Below are 21366 nucleotides of genomic sequence, written 5' to 3' on the forward strand. Positions count from 1 at the left end.
TTCTCTCGTTGTCTCTCTCGTGCACACTCCCTCCCTCTTACTCACCTCCTTTCTTCATCTCTGCGACTCTTTGTCTCTTTATTGTGACTCTCCCTGTCGCCATCTCTCACTCCCCTCTATCACTCTTGCCCTCTCTCTCTCTCTCGACACATCCCTCCCTCCTTTGCGCTCTCATCCCATCTCACTCTCTCTCTCGCACCCTCTCTTCCTCTCTCAACCCCGTCGCATTCTCTCATCTCTCTCTCTTTCTCGCTCTCCCTCTCTCTCTGTCTCTCTCGACCCTCCCCCCCACTCCCGCCTCCTCTTTCTCTCTATCCCCCTCTCTCTCTGTCTCTCTCTATCTCTCTCTTTCATGCCCCCTCTCTCTCATCTCTGTCACACGCTAGTCGCCTCTCTCTCACTCTCCCCATCTCTCTCACAAACTCTCTCCCTCATTCCCGCTCTCTCATCCCCTCTCTCTCGCTCTAGCAACCTCTTCTCCTCTGTCACCCCTCTCCCTGTCGCTCTGTCTCGCCCGTCTCTCGTTCTCTCACCCCCCTCTATCTTTCTCTTGCCCATTATCTCCCTCTCTCGGTCACCCATTTTCTCCCTCCCTCCCTATCGCTCTGCCTCGTCCACTCTTGCTCCCTCACGCTCGCTCTCATCCTCTCTCTCTCTCTCCTGCCCCCTTCTCTCTCGACGACCCCCCATACACTCCTCTCTCCTTCTTGCCCTTGATCTCTCCCACCATTTCTCTCTCTCGCCCTCGCTCTGTCTATCGTCCATCTCTCTCTCTCTCCCTTTCTCTGTTGCCCCCCCAACCCTCTCTCAGTCTCACACTTTCTCTCGCCCACTCTCTCTCGCGACCCTCACTCTCATTATCTACTCCTGTGTATCTCTCTTTCTCTTCCTCACTTATCTCTCTCTTGCCCCCCTCTCTCCCTGCCCCTCACTCTCTCTTCACCTTCTCACACTCTCGATCCCGCTTCCTCGGTGTCTCTCTCTCCCCACCTCCTTCCGTTTCTCTTCGGCTGAATCTCTCTCCCTCTCTCCCTGTCTATCTTACACACACTGTCTCCCTGGTCCTTCCCTTCCCCTCTGACCCAGAGACTGGGGAATTGGTGGTGAGGCTGCGTGTGCGATGGTGAGGATGGGATATGGGAGGAGGAGGGAGATGTGGAAGAGATGCAATTGCAGGAGGGAGACAGAGGCGGCAGGAGAGAGGGAGTGAGGGGGAGAGGGAGAGCGAAGAATGGAGGCAGGTGGAGAAACCAGTTTTGGGTGTGTGTGAGTGAGAGAGGGGGATGAGGGAGAGTGAAGAGGAGAGGTGGTGGAAGAGAGAGAGGGAGAGAATTGAGGAGGAAGAGTGGGGGAGAGGAAATGGGGAGGCCAGGTTGGAGTGGGGAGTCAGAGGGAGTTAAACCAGCTCCTGAGCTCAGGGCGCGGTGGCCTTCCCTTCCCTGAGAACCAGGACTTGTGGCTGAGTCCGTCTCTCTCCAGCTCAGCTTCTCCAACACAAAGACACACAACAACATCGGTCACTCTGCTGCTCGGCACGTTTTAATGAACATTTTTATTGTTTACAAATGGAAGTGATGGATACAGTCAGTGGGATGGTGCCTTTTCTCACCGGCTCCTGAGTTGTGAGAAACATTGAAATGTTTCCCTGTAACCCCCCTGTGGGATAAGGATGGACAAACCAGCGCTACCCTCAGTCTGTTACCATAGCGACAGGCTGCTCCATCGCTGAAACACTGAACTGAAATGAGAAAATCCTGGATGGATTGATTAAAAAGGGAATTTGATGGATGGATGGATTTGGGTGAAGGGATATTTCAGCACATTCTTCAGCTGCTGCCTGAACTTAGTCTGGGTCACGGCATAAATCGCGGTGTTTGTGCAGCAACTGAGGAGCTGCAGCATGAAGCCCAATTCCCGCACAAAGTCATCGAGAGACAGATGGGTATCCACAATAAACCACATCCGGTACCATATAGAATACAGCATTAACATTGACCATAACAGGATGAAATTGGCCGAGATCACAAACAGTAAAATGATGGATTTTTTTCGGTTTCTCATTTCAGTGTCAGACTGAGCGTCCCCATTGGTGTGAGTGCGGAGTCTCCTGCGGGCTCTGCTGGTCACTAAAATGTGTCTGACGGTGAGAACATTGAGCAGCAGAATCAGGAGAAATGGGACACACGGGGTTAGAATGTGGTGGAGGGACTCGATTGTGCCCCAGACACTGGAGAATGCAACAACGTTTGTTACATAACAAAACCAGGGATTGTTCACCAGCCAATACCGAGCCGTGAGCATAAAATACCAGGAAATGTTCTTTAAACAGCTCAGCACAGTCACTGCTCCCAGAACCACAGCCGCCGTTTTCTCACTGCAGTATTTACTTTTCAGCTTCTGGCAACAAATGGCCACAAACCGATCAAAGGTGAAAATGACGGTGAACCAGACAGAGCAGTCAGTGGCTGCATAAAGCAGGACGGCGTGGATATTACACACGGGGACGGAGTACAGGAAATAAAACTGTTCCCGATAAACAATGGGAATGTGTCTCAGGATCAGGTCGAGGATAATGACCAGTAGATCCGCCGCTGCCATGGCCCCCAGGTAACGTCTGACACATGGAGACAATCCACAATCTTTATAAAGCAGGACGTAGATGGTCACTACGTTAACTGTGAGGAAGGAAAACAAACCCATTATCCATCAGCCTGGAGGCAAAGGGACCCGTTTGATCGGGGACCCAGTGAGATTTTCAAATGTGTCCCTGTATTCAGGGATTTATTAAAATAATTGGCGATGGAATAACAAATGGGAAGATCTGAATTACTGACAAAAAAAGTGACATAAACCACAAGAAACCCTCCCTCCCCAAACACACAGAGACACATCCATAAGGACAGATGGTTTCTAGAACATTCCCACACACTCGATCACTCGAGAGCAGACACAGGTCACTCCTTCCCAGTTCCTAATACGGAGGGTGGAAACGTTGCTGTCCTGAAGGATTCTCTCCCAGTTTCCTGAAGACAAACAGAGTTTGGGAATTCCTGTATTTTGGTCTAAATTGTGGTCGATCCTGTGTCGTGAAGAAATGTAAACGCAGGGAAAACGTATTCCCCCCTTTAACTGCCTGAGGGGCCTTCGGAACAGTGTCTCCTTCTCCCTGGAACGGGATCTCTTCCCTCGGGATATTATCGTTTGTTCAATTCACTGACGTCCGGCCGTTCACAAACAATGTCAGGGACAGAACGTTCCGGGGAATGTCAGTTATAGAATGTTGGGGATGGAACGTTCCAGGGAATGTCAGTTATAGAATGTCGGGGACGGAACTTTCCGGGGAATGTCAGTTATGGAATGTCGGGGACAGAACGTTCCGGGGAATGTCAGTTATAGAATGTCGGGGACGGAACGTTCCGGGGAATGTCAGTTATGGAATGTCGGGGACAGAACGTTCCGGGGAATGTCACTTATAGAATATCGGGGACAGAACGTTCCGGGGAATGTCAGTTATAGAATGTCAGGGACAGAACGTTCCGGGGAATGTCAGTTATAGAATGTTGGGGGCAGGACGTTCCGGGGAACTCCTTGACCTATCCATCACCTTTCCCCCCCCCCTACCCACCCCACCAACATGATGTACTGTGCCTGGACACACTGTAACATTAATGGGGTGAGAGACGGAGGGTCCAATCACAGGGATGGGAACTAAAGCCATCGCCAGATCAGCTGAAAGGATTAGATATTCCACATTCTCAACCCACTTCCCAGAACCAGCCCAGACCCCATACACCCAGAGGGGATATCTGTTTACCGTGGAACACTGTGCAGACCAGGCCAGTGTCCTGCTCAGTACAACCCAGCAATCTGTCCAGATTCATCCATTGCACTGGTCAATACAATCCAGCGATCTGTCCAGAGTGGAACACTGCGCAGATCAGATCAGGGCATTGGTCTAAAAACCCAGACCATATATTTGTCCAGGGCAGTGAGCTGTGCAGATCACAGCAGTGCGTTATCTATAAAACTCAACCAGATAGTCTGACCACCACAGCGACCTGCGCAGTAATCACCCGTGAATTAATCTACAAGCCAGGAGCAGTGACCCTTCCAGCATGTAGGACTGTGTACCCCACCCCAGTACATTGATCTGTAACCCTGGAGCAGTTACCCTCCCAGCATGTAGAGCTGTGTACATCACACCAGTGAATTGATCTGTAACCCTGGAGCAGTTACCCTCCCAGCATGTAGAGCTGTGTACATCACACCAGTGCATTGCTCAGTAACACTGTGATAAATCACTGCCCAGCGTGGGGAAACGTGCAGCCCATGCTGGAAGTGACGGGATGTGCAGCTCCCACCCATTTACAGCTCCCTATCTCCATTGTGCCCTGACAAGGGGGTGCTGTGGGTGTGAACATCACTGCCACAGAGAGGTGGCGGGGGTATCAGTTTAAATATCACCACATGGGAGGGGTTGGGGTAGAGACAGACAGGGGGAGACTGAGAGACAGTGTCATGGAATGATGTGTTCCCAGATTACAGAATGCTGAAATGTAGACACTTGGATAGCATCCTGTAACATGAGACAGGCTTCCCAGGAAAGTTGGGAAAAAATGATATTGGTGTGAGGTCAGCTGCTGTGTGGTTTTGAAATTACGTTTATGTAATGTTAATAAGTGTCTTTTTGAAACAGTATATTGCTGTAGAGTTGGAGTAGGGTAATAAGCAATTAAGAGAAATGAGGTCTCCGAGTTGTGAATAGTTGATGTAAAATGTTCAGTTTCAGAGTTAAAAAAATAAATTGGTGTTTTTATTTAAACAGTGGAATTTGGGAGTTCTCTGTCCCTCATATTTTAACAGTTTACAAGGCAAATTGAGCATTTGTTTATGTTTAGTTTAAATTACCAGATGAGCTCAATGTTGTGTCCTAACAATTGCTGTGTGTGTATCTGTGTGTCTCTGTGTGGGGCAGGTCTGACAGTCTCTGTGGTGCTTAAAGTGATGCAATGTCACCCTCTGCTGACCTCCCCACGCCACTGCACAGACATTGGCAGAGGGTGAATACCAACAGGGATTCATTCAGAGAGGGCGAGGGAGAGGGCAGCTGCTCACAGCACCATCCAAGCTGATGTCTTTTCCATGGACTAATCTAAATGTCCTTTAAATGTTGTAACTGTCCCCGCTTTCACCACTTCCTCTGGAAGTTCATTCCACACCCAAGCCAGATTCTGTCTAACATAATCACCTCTCATGACTTTTGTAAATCTTTTTCCTTGCACCTTAATTATCCCTCAGTTTTGAATCCCCAACTCTAGGGAAAAGACATCAGCCCTTCAGCTTATCTGTACCCCTCATTATTTTATAAACCTGTGTAAAGTTACCGCAGAATCTCATATTCTTCAGTGAAAAAAGATCCAGCCTCTCCTTATAGCTCACTCCCTCCTCTCCCAGCAACATCCAGGTTAATCTCTTCTGAACCCTCTCCAGCTTAATAATATCAAGGTCAGTAATATCAAAGTGAATTGTCAATGTATTTTCTAAGGTACGGGGAGACCAAAACTAGAGGATATGGTCTTAAAGTGAGAGGGGAAATATTAAAGTGACATAAGGGGCAGCTTTTTCACCCAGAGGGTGGTGTGCCTATGGAATGAGCGGGCAGGATGACCAGACTGGACACAGTATTCCAGAAGAGGTCTCACCAATGTCCTGTACAACCACAACATGACGTCCCAATTCCGATACTCAAAGGTCTGACCGATGAAGACAAGTGTGTTAAACACCTTCTTAAACACACTATCTATATGAGATGCAAATTTTAAAGAATTATACCTGAGGGCCTAGGTCTCTGTTCTACAACATTGCCAAAGGCTCTACTTTTAATTGTATTGGTCCTGCTCTTGTTTGATTTACCAAATACAATTAAAACTCCATCTGCTACCCCTCAGCCCAGTGTGTGGTATTACTGCCACCTCCCCCTCCCCCTTCAATTTTAAAATGCCCATCCCTCTCCAGGATGCTTGCACACTCCGGCCTTGATTTTCACAAAGACCCTGAGCTTGGTTTGCCTTGTGTGGTTAGAGGGAGGAGGGACAGATTGCTGACACAGTCAGTGGGGAGGAGAGGCTGGACAGTAATCACCGGCCAGGAAGAGGGGAGTCGCACGTTAGAGTTGGGTAAGAGTGATCGGTGTTGTGGGACCAGAAATTAAGCTCTTCCTTCGTCTCTGCTGTTCAGTAATAAATATCCATTTGAGACCCTTCATTGGGCAGAGTGTGGCTGCAGGATTTCTTTCCCTAATATTGCAGACTACAGATAATAGCGATTAAAGATGTTCATAGTTAATTTCGATGGCACAGCACAAACACTCAACATCCTACAATTGAGACAAATATCTTGCATTTGCTTAACAATACAAAGTGTTTTTTGTAGTTCAGTAATGGTAACCTGATTGTAATAAATCCACACCGAGCTGAAAGTGGGCATAAAATATAACCCAAAATCTGGGTATGGTAGTGTAGTGGGTAGTGTACCTGCCTCTGAGCCAGAACTCTGGATTTGATTCCAATTCCTGAACTTGTGTGGTAGCATTCCTAGCTCTGGACTAGAAGGCCTGGATTTAAGTCCTGCCTATTGCAGAGGTATGTCACAGCATGTCAAAACAGGCTGATGAGCAAACACACAGGAGAATACTGTTACAGCTTTATGGGTATTGACAGTGTCCCTACCTCTGGGCACAAAGGTCTGGGTGTAAAGCCCACAGATGTGTCTCATAATACATCTGAACAAACTGATTAAAATGGATTTAAAATTGTGACTTGATGGAGAAGGAAGAGGTGTCAGTATTGCAATTTCAGAATTTAGGCCCAGGATGACTGAAAGTCCAGTTATTCGTGTTGATTGAAGTCACATTTCGCAGCAGTAAAGATTTATAAAATCGGAACGGTCCTGGATAGGGTGAGTAGTCAGGGTTTTACCCCAGTTTGGGGCGTCCAAAACTAGAGGGCATTGTTTGAAAGTGAGAGGGGAAAAGTTTGATGAGACCTAAAGGGCACCTTTTCACACAGAGAGTGGTGTGTGTATGGAATGAGCTGCCAGAGGAAGTGGTGGAGGCTGGTACAACTTTACAGATTACTTACAGTATGGAAACCGGCCCTTCGGCCCAACAAGTCCACACCGCCCCGCCGAAGCGCACCCACCAATATCCATTCCCCTACATTTACCCCTGTACCGAACACTACAGGCAATTTAGCACGGCCAATTCATCTAACCTGCACATTTTTGGACTGTGGGAGGAAACCAGAGCACCCGGAGGAAATCCACGCAGACACGGGGAGAATGTGCAAACTCCACACTGACAGTCGCCTGAGGCGGGAATTGAACCCAGGTCTCTGGCGCTGTGAGGCAGCAGTGCTAACCACTGTGCCACCGTGCCGCCCACCAACTGCAGCATGTAAAAGGTATCTGGGTACTGACAGACTTGCCGAGCTTTACCAGCAATTTCTGTATTTGTTAAAAAAATGCATTCATTTTAACACAGGTATTCTCAATACATTAAATATTTTATTTTTTTCATGACGCAGGGCAATGTAAACATATTTCAAATTGACCGAGACCATTTTCTGTTAAGGATATGGCTCTGTGTATGACAGTAGCAATGATGCACCTACATGGAACAGGGAATATGATGGAGACATAGTTCGACAATGTACAAGGAGACCTCACATGGGGTCCAGTTTGGGAAAGGATGATATTTTTATGTGATTCAACTCAGAGAGGGAGAAAATGCAATCCTCCTGAGAAGGAACGGCCTATTGCACTCTCCCTCCTTCAGTGTCCCTCACCACAGCAATGTGTGCGAGCTAAAACAAACTCTACAGTCATCATTACCGTTCTTATTTTTATAGAATCCCTGCAGTGTTGAAACAGGCCCTTCGGCCCAACAAATCCATACCAACCTTCCCAACCCATTCCCCTATATTTGCCCCTGACTAATGCGCCTAACCTAGAATTCCCTGAACACTACAGACAATTTAGCATGACCAATCTACCAAACCTACACAGTTTGAGCTGTGGTAGGAAACTGGATCACCCATGAGAAGCTCACACAGGAAATTGGAGAATGTGCAAGCTCCACACCGACAGTCACCCAAGGCTGGAATCGAACCCAAGTCCCTGGTGCTGTGAGGCAGCAGTGCTAACCACCGTACTACCCATTGGGTGCTCCCTGACCATAATTCATTGGAATCTACTCACTGCCTAAAGCAAAGGGAATTCAGCCAAATCTAACTCTCCCAGGATGGAATCCCATTGCTAGCAGCTGTGTGAGTACAATATCTTCAGAAGCAGAAAAATGTTTTAGACAACCTCAATTTTTACTTTTGTCATGAGTTCCATTAATATCTGGACAAAGTTCTTTCAAATTAAAATTGCAGAAATTTTGTTAATCTGTGTGTGTGTATGCATGTGTTTGTGTTTGTGTGTGCGTTTGTGTGTTTGTGTGTGTGTGTGTTTAGAAAGGGAAGTACTAGACCATAAGACCATAAGACCATAAGACATAGGAGCGGATGTAAGGCCATTCGGCCCATCGAGTCCACTCCGCCATTCAATCATGGCTGATGGGCATTTGAACTCCACTTACCCGCATTCTCCCCGTAGCCCTTTATTCCTTGTGACATCAAGAATTTATCAATCTCTGCCTTGAAGACATTTAGCGTCCCGGCCTCCACTGCACTCTGCGGCAATGAATTCCACAGGCCCACCACTCTCTGGCTGAAGAAATGTCTCCGCATTCCTGTTCTGAATCGACCCCCTCTAATTCTAAGGCTGTGTTCACGGGTCCTAGTTTCCTCGCCTAGCGGAAACAATTTCCTAGCGTCCACCCTCTCCAAGCTATTGATTATATATTTGCAATACTCAAACAGTTTGCCATTCATCTTTCCATCATAGTTTGAGTAACATTGCCCTGGATCATAAACGTGTTGTTTTAGCAGATTAAAGTAACTAGCCTGACTTGTTCCTAAAACTGACCCTGACCCAGTGTGAGACCGATATCAACGGCCATCTCACCAACCTGGTTATATTTAACATTTGTTGTGAGCAGTGGAAGAGTGGGACTAGAAAAGGAAACAGTGACCCAAAAAGCCGGGGAACTATAGACGGGTGAGCCTGATGTCAGTGGTGGGTAAGTTGTTGGAGGGGATTCTGAGGGATAGCATTTACATACATTTGAGAAGGCAAGGGCTGATCGGGGTAGACAACATGGCTTTCTGCATGGGAAATCATGTCTCATTAAATCGGTTGAGTTTTTTGAAGAGGTGACAAAGAAGATTGATGAAGGCAGTTTGGTAGATATTGTCTATATGGACCTCAGCAAGGTGTTCATTTAAAGAACAAAGAGCAAAGAAAATGTACAGCCCAGGAACAGGCTCTTCAGCCCTCCAAGCCTGAGCCGATCCAAATGTACTGTCTAAATCTGTCGGTCAATTCCTAAGCATCTGTATCCCTCTGCTCCCCACCTACTCATGCAGCTTTCCAGACTCTTCTTAAATGAATCTACCGTGTCTGCCTCTACCACCTCTGCTAGCAACACGTTCGAAATGTCCACCACCCTCTGTGTGAAGTACTTACCGTGTGTATCCCCCTTAAACTTTCCACCTCTCATCTTGAATGCACGACCTCTCGTTACTGAATCCTTCACCCTGGGAAAAAGCCCCTCTCTATCTACCCTGTCTATACCCTTCATGATTTTGTAAACCTCAATCAAGTCCCCCCTCAATCTCTTTTTTACCCAGTGAGAATAAACCTAACCTACTCAGCCCCTCTTCATAGCAAGTATTTCATTCTGATTGGTAGACAAATGAGTAAGGTTCGGTCACATGGGATAGAGAGGAAGCTAGTCACAATTGGCTTGAAGGAAGAGGGGTATTTTTCAGACTGGAGGCTTGTGAGCAGCAGTGTGCTGTAAGAATCAGTACTGACTTCACTGCATTTCATCATTTATGTAAAGGATTTAGATGTGAATATTGGGCCATTGTTACTAAGTTTACAGATGACATCAGAAAGGCAGTGTAGTAGATTATCTCAGAGTACAACAAGACCACAATTAGATGGGACAAAAGGGCAAAGAGTGACAGATTAAGTTTAATTTAGATAAATACGAGGTTTTGTATTTTGTGAATGCAATCCAGGGCAGGAATTATACACTTGATGGTAAGGTCCTGGGGCGTGTTGTGAAACAAAGAGATAGGGCTGCAGGTACATTGTTCCTTGAAAGTGAAGTCGCAGGTAGACAGTGTGGTGCTGAACACATTTGGCACATCTCCCTTAATCAGTCAGAGCATTGAGTATAGGGGTTGTGATGGCATGTTGCATCTGTACAGGATGTTGGTGAGGCCACTTTAAAAATACTGCATGCAACTCGGTTTTCTACAGAAATGATTTAGACACAGATGTTCCAGAACTGGAGGTTTGAGCTGTAGGGAGAGGTTGATTAGGGTGAGGTGTTTCTCCCTGGAGTGTCAGAGGTTGAGGGGTGACATTATAGAGATTTATAAAATCATCAGGGGCATAGATATTCTGAACAGCCACGTTCTGCTCCCCAGTGTAGGGGAGACCAGAGCAAGAGAGCATAGGTTGAAGAGGAGAGGGCGAATGATTTAGAAGGGACCTGAAGGTAAACGTTACACACAGAGAGTGGTGTGTGTATGGAAAGTGCTGTCAGAGGAAGTGGTGAAGGCAGTTACAATCGCACATTTAAAATGTATCTGAAAGAGGAGGGATATTGGCCAAATGCTGGCAAATGGGACTGGATCAGGTTTGATATCTGATCGGAGTGAACAGGTTGGACTAACGGGTCTGTTTCCGTTCTGCATGACGCTCTGATTCTATAAAAAGGATGACGAATAATTCAGAAAGGACCTTTCAAGTGGGAATTCTCTTCACTGGAAGTTTAACGTGCCTCCATGCTCACATTGATTGAAAGCTGCATTAGGTAAATATTTGACAGAGAAGAGAGTCACGGATAATGGGATATAAAGAGCAAAGTGGAGCTGAGACCCCAACTTGATCAGCCACAATCTTAGTGTCTGGTGGAAAAGGCTCAAAGTATCTAATGACCCACTCCTGCTCTTCAGTCCCATTTCTCTGTATTCCATTCAGCCCATCAAACCTGCTAGACAGGAGCAGTTGGAGGCTACTTACTCCTATAACCTGGTGCACAGAAACAGAGGAGACTATTCAGCCTCTCAAGACTGTCACACACGATGTGAGGTGATTTGGGAAATGTAATTGGAAAACCCAGGCTGTTTATGAAAGAGGCTCCTCATCTCTCTTTACAGAGCTTCCCCTCTCTGCAACTTGTGCTCCATTTGTTGGTCATGTTGTAGACCCAGATTCACTGTGAATACAGCCCAAATACCTCATCCAGCGATAGCTCACAAAATCCTCTGGTCTCCCTGACTGCAATATGTAATAACATAACATTCATGAAAATAACACCCACTACCTTTCCAATAACAGAATGTGAGAACATCAGAAACAGGGGCAGGTCGTTCACTCCCCAAGCCTGCCTTGTCCTTCACTAAGATTGTGGCTGATCTGCTCTCGGTCTGAAATCCTCTTTAATGCCCAATTCCTCACAGCCATCACCTCTCTGACAGATCAATATCCATCTAACTCCTCTTCAAATAATTTCAGTCATCTCACTCCCCGAACACTCTTGAGAACAGAAATCCTGACATTGAATCCCACCTGTTTGATGAAAACACTTGCTGCTCCTATATCATGGTTTATTGATATGAACAAAAGAGGTTGAGACAAGGGTTCAGGTAAAGTGGACTCGCCCTGATATCAAGGCAGTGGTTGCCTTCTGTTGACATCAAGGAGCTTAACAAAACTGGACTTAATGGGAATCAGAGTAAACTCTCCAGTGTTTGGAGTCAAACATGGCACAAAGGAAGATGTTCATCATCTCAGTCCTGGGTCACCTCTGTGCGAGATCCTCAGGGTAGCTTCCTCTTCACGAACATCTTCAGCTGTTTCATCAATGTCCCCCGACCCCACCCTCACCAAAATAAGATCAGAAGTGGGGATGGTCACTGAAGATTCCACAATGTTCAGAACATTTTGTCCCCCCTCAGTTCCTGAACTGGTCTGTGTCCATGTGCAGCAAGACCCAGGCTCCATTGAGGGTTCTGCTGTTAACGTGTCAGTAACATTCATATAACTGCACTGCCTATTGCCACAGTAAAATAAGAGTTCATTCAGCACTTCACAGGAATATGAGGAAGTCATTCAGCCCATTGACACTATTGGAGAAGAACAGGGACAACCCATTCAGTGCCTCCAGCCTATTACTCAGGAAGAGAAGGAGTCTAGTGTGATGGGCCACACCAGAGCCCCTCGAAAATATTGGAAGGCAATAGCCTTGCTTCTAATGTTTTATTATTTTAAAGAAAATATAAAGGGTCTGTTCCAGATGCAATGTGACAGCATCAAGAGAAAATTAAGTGAGAGTAGCAGCCAGGAGACATTCCCTGAAGCTTCCAACTCTGTTGAGACCGCTATAGTTTTTGATGTTACTGAGAAACCAAAACCCAGAGATCTTAATCTGTGAGAGCTGGCCACACCCATTCAGTCTGCATTAAAATAAACCTAAGGCATGCCTCGCTGTTACTCAAGTGTCTTAACTAACCAGTTTGGTAACGATCGTTCAATCTCTCTCTTAAAAGAAACCAGGACAAAATAACCTCGTAAAGCTACAGCATCATCACACTTGTCAGTACATCGAGCTATCAAACAGGAACCAGGGGTAACCCAGTCAGACCCTTGGCCCTGTCCAATCGGACGAGGAAGAAGTCAATCAGCCCCTTGAGTCACTTATACATGAACAGTAGGAGGCCATTCCCACCTCAATACACTTACACGGGGGCAGAATGAGGTAATTGATGCTGATTCCTGATGAATGTCTTATTCATGCAACGTCGATTCTCCTGCTTCTCGGATGCTGCCTGACCTGCTGTGCTTTTCCAGCAATCGACGCTCTACTCTGATCCTGGATTAATGGTGCTGGAAGAGCACAGCAGTTCTGGTAGCATCAGAGGCGCAGTAAAATCGACGTTTCGGGCAAAAGCCCTTCGAGGAGGCAAACGTCTTCAAGGCAGGTATCCTTGCAAGAGGATTCGCAGTAGGGTTAAAATCAACTAGGTAAAAACAATGACTGCAGATGCTTGAAACTCAGATTTCCAGCATCGGCAGTCTTAAGTTTCTCCTAAATGATGCTCCAACATGATGAACAAGTGGAGCAGAGGCTTCACATACAGACTGTCCCACGTTGTTCCTCGTGGCTCCATTGCTTATGATACACACGTGGGACTAAAACGTGGTTTTCTAGTGGTGAGCAGAGAAGCTTCATGTCTTGTGTGAAGTCTGAAGAAGGCATCTTCCATCTCTGAGAAAACAGCCTGGTGTTCTTTATGCAGGGCGGAAGCTGGTGGGAATGGCTACCTGTTTCAGATCGAAGGTATTGTGGCTGCTGTTGGGAATTGTAAGCAACATGGCGTTCAGTACGGGCTCACATGCCGACTGCACAATAACGTGGGGAGAGTTAATTAAGGCATATAAACTATTAGGATAGTCACGTTAGACTGATGAATGGACTCTCTATGTTCAAATAATGCTGACTGTGTTCATGTTGACCTTGTCTAGTGCATGTCCTGTGCAGTGTAACCTGTATGCCTTACTCTGTCCAAGTCTATTTCCACCCTTTGATCTGTCTGGCTATGCTTACTATGATCTGCCTCCACTGCTCATAAATAAAGTGTTTCTCTGTACTGAGATACACGTGACAATATATCAAACCAATTAATCCTGTGTAAAGTATGGAATTTCTCTCCCTGTCAATGTCTCTTTTGGAAATAAGTGATCGCTGCCACTCCTCGTGTTTTAGCATCACCATTTCTTCGTCTCTCACAGTTCTACAGATTAAACACTCAGCAGCTTCACTCTATCCTCATGTTACCATCACCTGTGTCTATGGTAAGGAGATCATTCCTTACAAAGGAGATCAAATCTGTACAGAGTGCCTCAAATACTCTCTCAGCAAGGCTCTACAACTGCAGGAAAATGGCTTTACTTATTTACTCGAATCATCTTACAATGAAGGACAGCATACCATTGACTGCACCCATTACTTACACAGGGTTTGATTCGGCACAGTCAGCATAGACTTGTGAATGGGAGATCATGCTTCCCAAATTTGTTAGAGTTCTTTGATGAAGTGACAAGGAAGGTTGACGAGGACAGAGCGGTAGACGTAGTCTCTATGGATTTCAGTAACGCATTTGATAAGCTTCCACATGGCAGGCTGCTCAGGAAGGTTACATCGCGTGGAATGCTGGGGGAACTGGCCAATTGGATACACAGTTGGGTTGTTGGTAGGAAGCAGAGGATTCAGTGGAAGGATGCTTGTCAGACTGGAGGCTGGGTCTATCGCTGTTTGTTATCTATGATTATCTATGATTATCTGTGACTGCAGACACATAGACATGGGATAAAACTTTTCAATGATCTCTGAATCAGCCAACAAGACACTCTATTGTGTCAAATTGCTCTGAGGTCTTAAAGGATAAACCTGGACAGAAAACCTGACCCCAGCCTCAGTATCGGAAAAAGGGGACGGGAAACAGTCCTGTTGACACTGCAGAGACCTCCTTCCTAACATCTGAGAGCTTGTGACAACAATAGACGGTAGACAATAGACAAAAGGTGCAGGAGTAGGCCATTCTGCCTTTCGAGCCTGCACTGCCATACAATATGATCATGGCTGATTATTCCTAATCATTATCCTCTTCCTGCCTTATCTCCATAACCCTTGATTCCATTACCTTTGAGAGCTCTCTCCAACTCTTTCTTAAATGAATCCAGAGACTGGGCCTCCACTGCCCTCTGGGGCAGAGCATTCCACACAGCCACCACTCACTGGGTGAAGAAGTGTTTCCTCATCTCTGTCCTGAATGGTCTACCCCGTATTTTTAATCTGCGTCCTCTGATTCGGCACTCACCCATCAGCGGAAACATGTTTTCTGCTGCCAAAGTGTCCAATCCTGTCATAATCTTATATGTCTCAATCAGATCCCCTCTCAGTCTTCTAAACTCAAGGGTATACAAGTCTAGTCGCTCCAGTGTTTCAGTGTCAGGTATTCCCACCATTCCAGGAATTGACATCGTGAATCAACGCTGCACTCCCTCAATAGCCAGAATGTCTTTCCTCAAATTTGGAGACCAGAACTGCACACAGTACTCCAGGTGTGGTCTCACCAGGGCCTACAGCTGCAGAAGAACCTCTTTGCTTCTATACTCAATCCCTCTTGTTATGAAGGCCAGCATGCTATTAGCCTTCTTCACTACCTGCTATACCTGCATGCTTACCTTCATTGACTGGTGTACAAGAACACCCAGATCTCTCTGTACTGCCCCTTCACCTAAATTGATTCCATTGACGGAGTAATCTACCTTCCTGTTCTTGCCACCAGAGTGGATAACCATACACTTATCACATTAAACTGCAATTGCCATCCATCTGCCCACTCACCTAACTTGTCCAGGTCACCCTGTAATCACCAACATCCTCATCACATTTCACCCTGCCACCCAGCTTTGTATCATCAGCAAATTTGCTAATGTTATTGCTGATACCATCTTCTATATCATTAACATATATTGTAAAAAGCTGCAGTCCCTGCAAGGATCCCTGCGGTATCCCACTGGTCAATGCCTGCCATTCCGAAATGGAGCCATTTATCACTACTGTTTGTTTCCTATCAGCCAACCAATTTTCAATCTAAGTTAGTACTTTGCCCCCAATACCATGCGCCCTAATTTTGCTCACTTACCTCCTATGTGGGGCTATATCAAAAGCTTTCTGAAAGACTCGGTGGTACAGTGGTTAGCACTGCTGCCTCACAGCGCCTGAGACCCGGGTTCAATTCCCGCCTCTGGCGACTGTCTGTGTGGAGATTGCGAATTCTCCCCGTGTCTGTGTGGGCTTCCTCCGGGTGCTCCGGTTTCCTCCCACAGTCCAAAGATGTGCAGGTCAGGTGAATTGGCCATGACAAATTGCCCGTAGTGTTAGGTAAGGGGTAAATGTAGGGGTATGGGTGGGTTGCGCTTCAAAGGGTCGGTGTGGACTTGTTGGGCCGAAGGGCCTGTTTCCACACTGTAACGTAATCTAAAAAAAAAGTCCAGGTGCACTACATCTACTGGATCTCCCTCATCCATCTTCAGAGTTACATCCTCCAGAAGATTAGTCAAGCATGATTTCCCCTTCATAATCCATGCTGACTCTGACCTATCCTGTTACTACTATCCAGATGTACCGTAATTTCATCCTTAATAATAGACTCCAGCATCTTTCCCACCACTGAGGTCAGACTAACTGGTCTATAATTTCCTGCTTTCTCTCTCCCACTTTTCTTAAAAAGTGGTATAACATTGGCCACCCTCCAATCCGCAGGAACTGACGCCGAATCTATCGAACTCTGGAAAATAATCACCAACACATCCACGATTTCCCGAGCCACCTCCTTCAGTACCCTGGCATGTAGACCATCAGGCCCCGGAGACTTATCAACCTTCAGACCTAACAGTTTCTCCAACACCAAATCCTGGCAAATATAAATTCCCTTAAGTTCAGGTCCTTCAGCCACTGTTACCTCAGGGAGATTGCTTGTGTCTTCCCCAGTGAACACAGATCTGAAGTACCCATTTAATTCTTCTGCCATTTCTTTGTTCCAAGTAATATATTCCCCTGTTTCTGTCTTCAAGGGACCAATTTTTGTCCTAACCATTTTTTTGCCTTGCACATACCTAAAAAAGCTTTTACTATCCTCCTTTATATTATTGGCCAGTTTACCTTCGTACCTCATTGTTTCTCTGCTTATTTCCTTCTTAGTAATCCTCTGTTGTTCTTTAAAAGCTTCCCAATCCTCCGTTTTCCCACTTATCTTTGCTATATTATACTTTTTATTTTTTAACTTTATATGTTTCTTAACATCCCTCGTCAACCACGGCCGCCCATGGTCTACATCCCAGGGTACTGAAGGAGGTGGCTCGGGAAATCCTGGATGCGTTGGTGATTATTTTCCAGAGTTCGATAGATTCGGCATCAGTTCCTGCGGATTGGAGGGTGGCCAATGTTATTAAGAAAAGTGGGAGAGAGAAAACAGGAAATTATAGACCGGTTAGTCTGACCTCAGTGTTGGGAAAGATGTTGGAGTCAATTATTAAGGATGAAATTACGGCACATCTGGATAGTAGTAACAGGATAGGTCAGAGTCAGCATGGATTTATGAAGGGGATCTTTCTTCATTTTAGGAATGAACTGATCCTGCAACTTCTGCATTATACACAGAAATATCCGCCATTGTTCCTCCACGGTCATCCCTGCTATTTATTGCCAGCTCCTCCCTCATAGCTCCATAATTCCCTTTATTCAACAGAAATGCTGTCACTTCCGACTGTACCCTCTCCCTTTCAACATTTACAGAGCTTTCCCACAGACTATACAGAAGCATCAGGAATGGAGTAGGCCATACAACACATTGAGCCTTCCTCATTATCGTTCCTGTTCAAACATCTCCACAATGCACTTATCCCACACAATGAATATATCCGTTAATGTGATTAACCTTGGGAAGCTATAAAATAGGAAGTGCAATAGTCCCTTTGGTCCATCGAGTTTGCTACCCAATTCAATATAATGATGGCTTGACCTTTATTTCCACACCGTTCTCCTGCTCGCCCACCATTCCTTGTCTGTCTATAAATCCTTATTTATATTCAATGTCCTGGCTTCCAGGTTTGAGTGCATTCCCCAGGTTCACCAGTCGCTGAGTGCAGACATTTATTCTCATCTCATTACAGAATGGCCTGTCTGTACCTAATAATGTGGCCCCTTGTTTTAGACACCATAGCCTGGGGAATTATCATCGCTGCTTCCAATCCGTCTCACCCTGTCAGAGCTTTATATATCTCACTGAGATCTCCATCCATTTTCCTAAACCCCATGGAATACAGGCCCAGTCGCCCCAAACTCTGCTCCCACAACAAGCCTGTCATCACAATGATCAGTCTGGTTATCCTTCGCTGCTCTCCCTCAATGTCAGGTTTGTCCTTTATGAAGGTACAGAGACCAAACCCGCACACAATACTGCACAGTGTTTTAGATGGGGAGTCACCAAGGCCCTGTATAACTGCAGTACGACACCCTTACTCCTGGACCCAAATCCCTTTGGAATTAAGGTCAGCACACCACTGATCTTCCTAACTGCTTTCTTTCCTGCAATATTGCTTTCAGTGACTGGTGTACAGGGAGATCCAGATACTTTGCAATGTTACAGCTCCCCACTTTGTGGGTCTATGTACCCTGGTCAGCGTGCCAATGCCATTCCCAGTATTGACTTCTGGCTTCAGAACTCACTGTGCTGCAGGGACCCCGGCGGGCTGCGAAGAAGGAAACAACAAAAAGGAAACATATGTCCCTTTGTATATCAACATGTTTCAAACAATCCCTTTTCAAACGATAGGCTTCCAATCTATTGTTCCCAACAAAGGGCACACCGTCACCTCTACCCACATTGCTCTCCATCTTCCACGTATTTGCCCATTCACTCCACTTGTCTTAGTCGCCTTGAAGCTTTTTTACAGCCTCCTCACCCACTCACAATCCAACATCCTTTAGTTCTGTCAGCAGGTTGGGATCTATTGCATTTGATTCCCACAACCAAATGTTTGATGAGTACTGTGAACAGTTGGGGCCTGAGTACCGATCTCTATGATATCCCAGCAACCTTCTTCTGTTATTTTATTAAAATAATATTTATTTCCTCAATCTAGGTGTGATTGGCTGTCCCTGGTTGCCCCTTGAGAAGGTGGTGGTGAGCTGCCTTGTTGAACCGCTGCAGACCACTGTGGATTCAGTGACAGTAACACCAATGAATGCCAAGCAGCAGTGGTTAGATTGTATTTTAGTGGTGATGGTCACGGTGTGGCATTTGTGTGGCGTGAATATTACTTGCCACTTGTTAGCCTGGATACTGTCCAGATCTTGTCGCATTTGGACATGGCCTGCTTCAGTATCTGAGGAGCCACAAACATTGCTGAACATTGTACAATCATTAGTGAATATCCCCACTTCTTACCTTATAATAGAGGCAAGGCCATTGATGAAGAAGCCCTGAAGATGTATGGGCCTAGGTCACTGCCCGAGCAACTCCTACAGACTTGTCCTGGAGCTGGGTTGACTGGCCTTTATCAACCATAACCATCTTCCTACGTGTCAGGTATGATTCTAACCAGCGGGGAGTTTGCCTCTGATACCCATTGATTCCAGTTTTGTTAAGGCCCCTGATACCACACTTGGTAGAATGCAGCCTCGTTTTAAAGGGCTGTCACTCTCACCCTACCTCTGGAATTCAGCTCTTCTGTCCATGTTTTAATCAAGGTACTGAGATCAGGAGCTGAGTGGCCCTGGTGGAGCCCAAACTGGGTGTCATTGACCCGGTTATTGCTGAGCAGGTGCTGCTAAAAAGCACTGACACCTTCCACCACTTTACTCATGATCGAGAGTAGACTGATGGGGTGGTAACTGACCGGATTGGATTTGTTCTGCTTTTTATGCATGGGAGATATTTGGGGTAATTTTCGATGTAATTGGGGAAATGTCGTTGTTATAACAGTATTGGAACAGCTTAGCTAGGGCGGTGACAAGGGCTGGAGAACAACTTTTCAGTACTATTGCCAGAATGTTGTCAGGGTATGTACCCTCTGGGGTATCCAGTGTCTCCAACTGAATCTGGATATCGCATGGAGTGAACCAAATTGGCTGATGACTGGTAACTGAATTCCTGAGGACCATTGGAGGAGGATGAGATGGGTCATCCACTCAGCACTTCTGACTGAAGATTGTTGCGAATGCATGAACGTTATCTTTTGTACTGATGTGCTGGGCTCTTCCATCATTAAGGATAGGGATCTCCTCCTCCAATGACTTGTTTAATTGTCCATAACTATTCTCAACTAGAAGTAGAAGGACTGCAGAGCTTAGATCTGATCCGTTGCTTGTGGGGTCACTTAGCTCTGTCTATCACTTATTGATTATGCTGTTTGGCATACAGGTAGTCCTGGTTCGTGGCTTCACCAGGCTGACACCTCATTTTCAGGTATGCCCGGTGCTGCTCCTGCCCTCCTGCACAATCCATTGAATCGAGGTTGATCCTCTGACTTGATGGTAATTGTTGTGAGGGGGATATGCCAGGCCATGAGGTTATGCGGGAGTACAATTCTGCTGCTATTGATGACCCACAACACCTTATGGAAACCCAGACTTGAGCTGCTAGATCTGTTCTAATCTGTCCTATTTAGCACCGTGATAGTACCACCGAAAATGGTGGAGGTTATTCTCAATGTGAAGATGTGACTTTGTCTCCACAATGACTATGCGGTGGTCACTCTTACCCGATACATCATGGACAGATACTTCTGCAACTGTCAGATTAATAAGGCTGTGGTCAAATATGGCTTATCCGTATTGATGGTTCCTTTAGCACCTGCCGCAGACCAAGTCGAGAAGTTATATCCTTTCGGACCCAACCAGCTCGATCAGTAATGCTGCTGCTGAACCACTCTTTTTGTGGACATTGACATCCCCCACCCAGAGTACATTTTGTGCCTTTGCCACCCTCAGTGCTTCCTTTAAGTGTAGGTCAGCATGGAGGAGTACTGATTCATCAGTTGAGAGAGGCTGGTACATGGTAAACAGCAGGAGGTTTCCTTTCCCATGTGTAAACTAACGCCATGAGACTTCATGGGATACAGAGACACTGTTGAGGACTCCCAGAGCAATTCCCTTCCAACTGTATCCCACTGTGCCACCACTTCTGCTGTGTCTGTCCTGCTGGTGAAACAGGAGATATCCAGAGAAGGTGATGGGGTGTCTGGGACATGGTCATACTCACAGAATCATACCTTAAAGACAATGTCAGGCTGTTGCTTCACAAGTCTGTTTATTTCTATTCACTGTTTCCTGCCAGCTGTCCCATTCTAGAAGCATGTCCATATATTCGCCCCAATCCACTAAGATTTGATTTTGCAAACTGGGCTTGGAGCTTTACCAAAATCCACGTGTTTTATCTCCATTGCTTCTCTTTCATTTGTCTCCCAATCAGTTTCTCAAACATAATTCCCATTTTACAAATCTATGTTAGTGTTGTATATGACGATTACTTTCAGTCCCAATAATTTCTCCCAAACCATTTACTTACTATGTTCTATGTTCCATGTACTATTTCGTTTTCCCACACCAGACTT

The 21366-nt window shown here is 46.0% G+C and overlaps 1 protein-coding gene across 1 annotated transcript in view; it reads right to left on the reverse strand.

Annotated features, from left to right (window-relative positions):
- Window positions 1-1767: 1767 nt before the first annotated feature.
- Window positions 1768-21366, reverse strand: part of LOC148147175 (putative G protein-coupled receptor 139) — a 118742-nt gene continuing 99143 nt past the window's right edge. The window contains exon 2 of the mRNA XM_087996222.1: window positions 1768-2675. Within this exon, the coding sequence (XP_087852348.1) occupies window positions 1768-2675 (908 nt within the window). The remainder of the gene's footprint in view (window positions 2676-21366) is intronic.

Source organism: Chiloscyllium plagiosum, unplaced genomic scaffold, assembly GCF_037043375.1.
Source record: "Chiloscyllium plagiosum isolate Xiang-an unplaced genomic scaffold, Cpla_swu_hap1 HiC_scaffold_18, whole genome shotgun sequence".
NCBI classification, from domain to species: Eukaryota; Metazoa; Chordata; class Chondrichthyes; order Orectolobiformes; family Hemiscylliidae; genus Chiloscyllium; species Chiloscyllium plagiosum.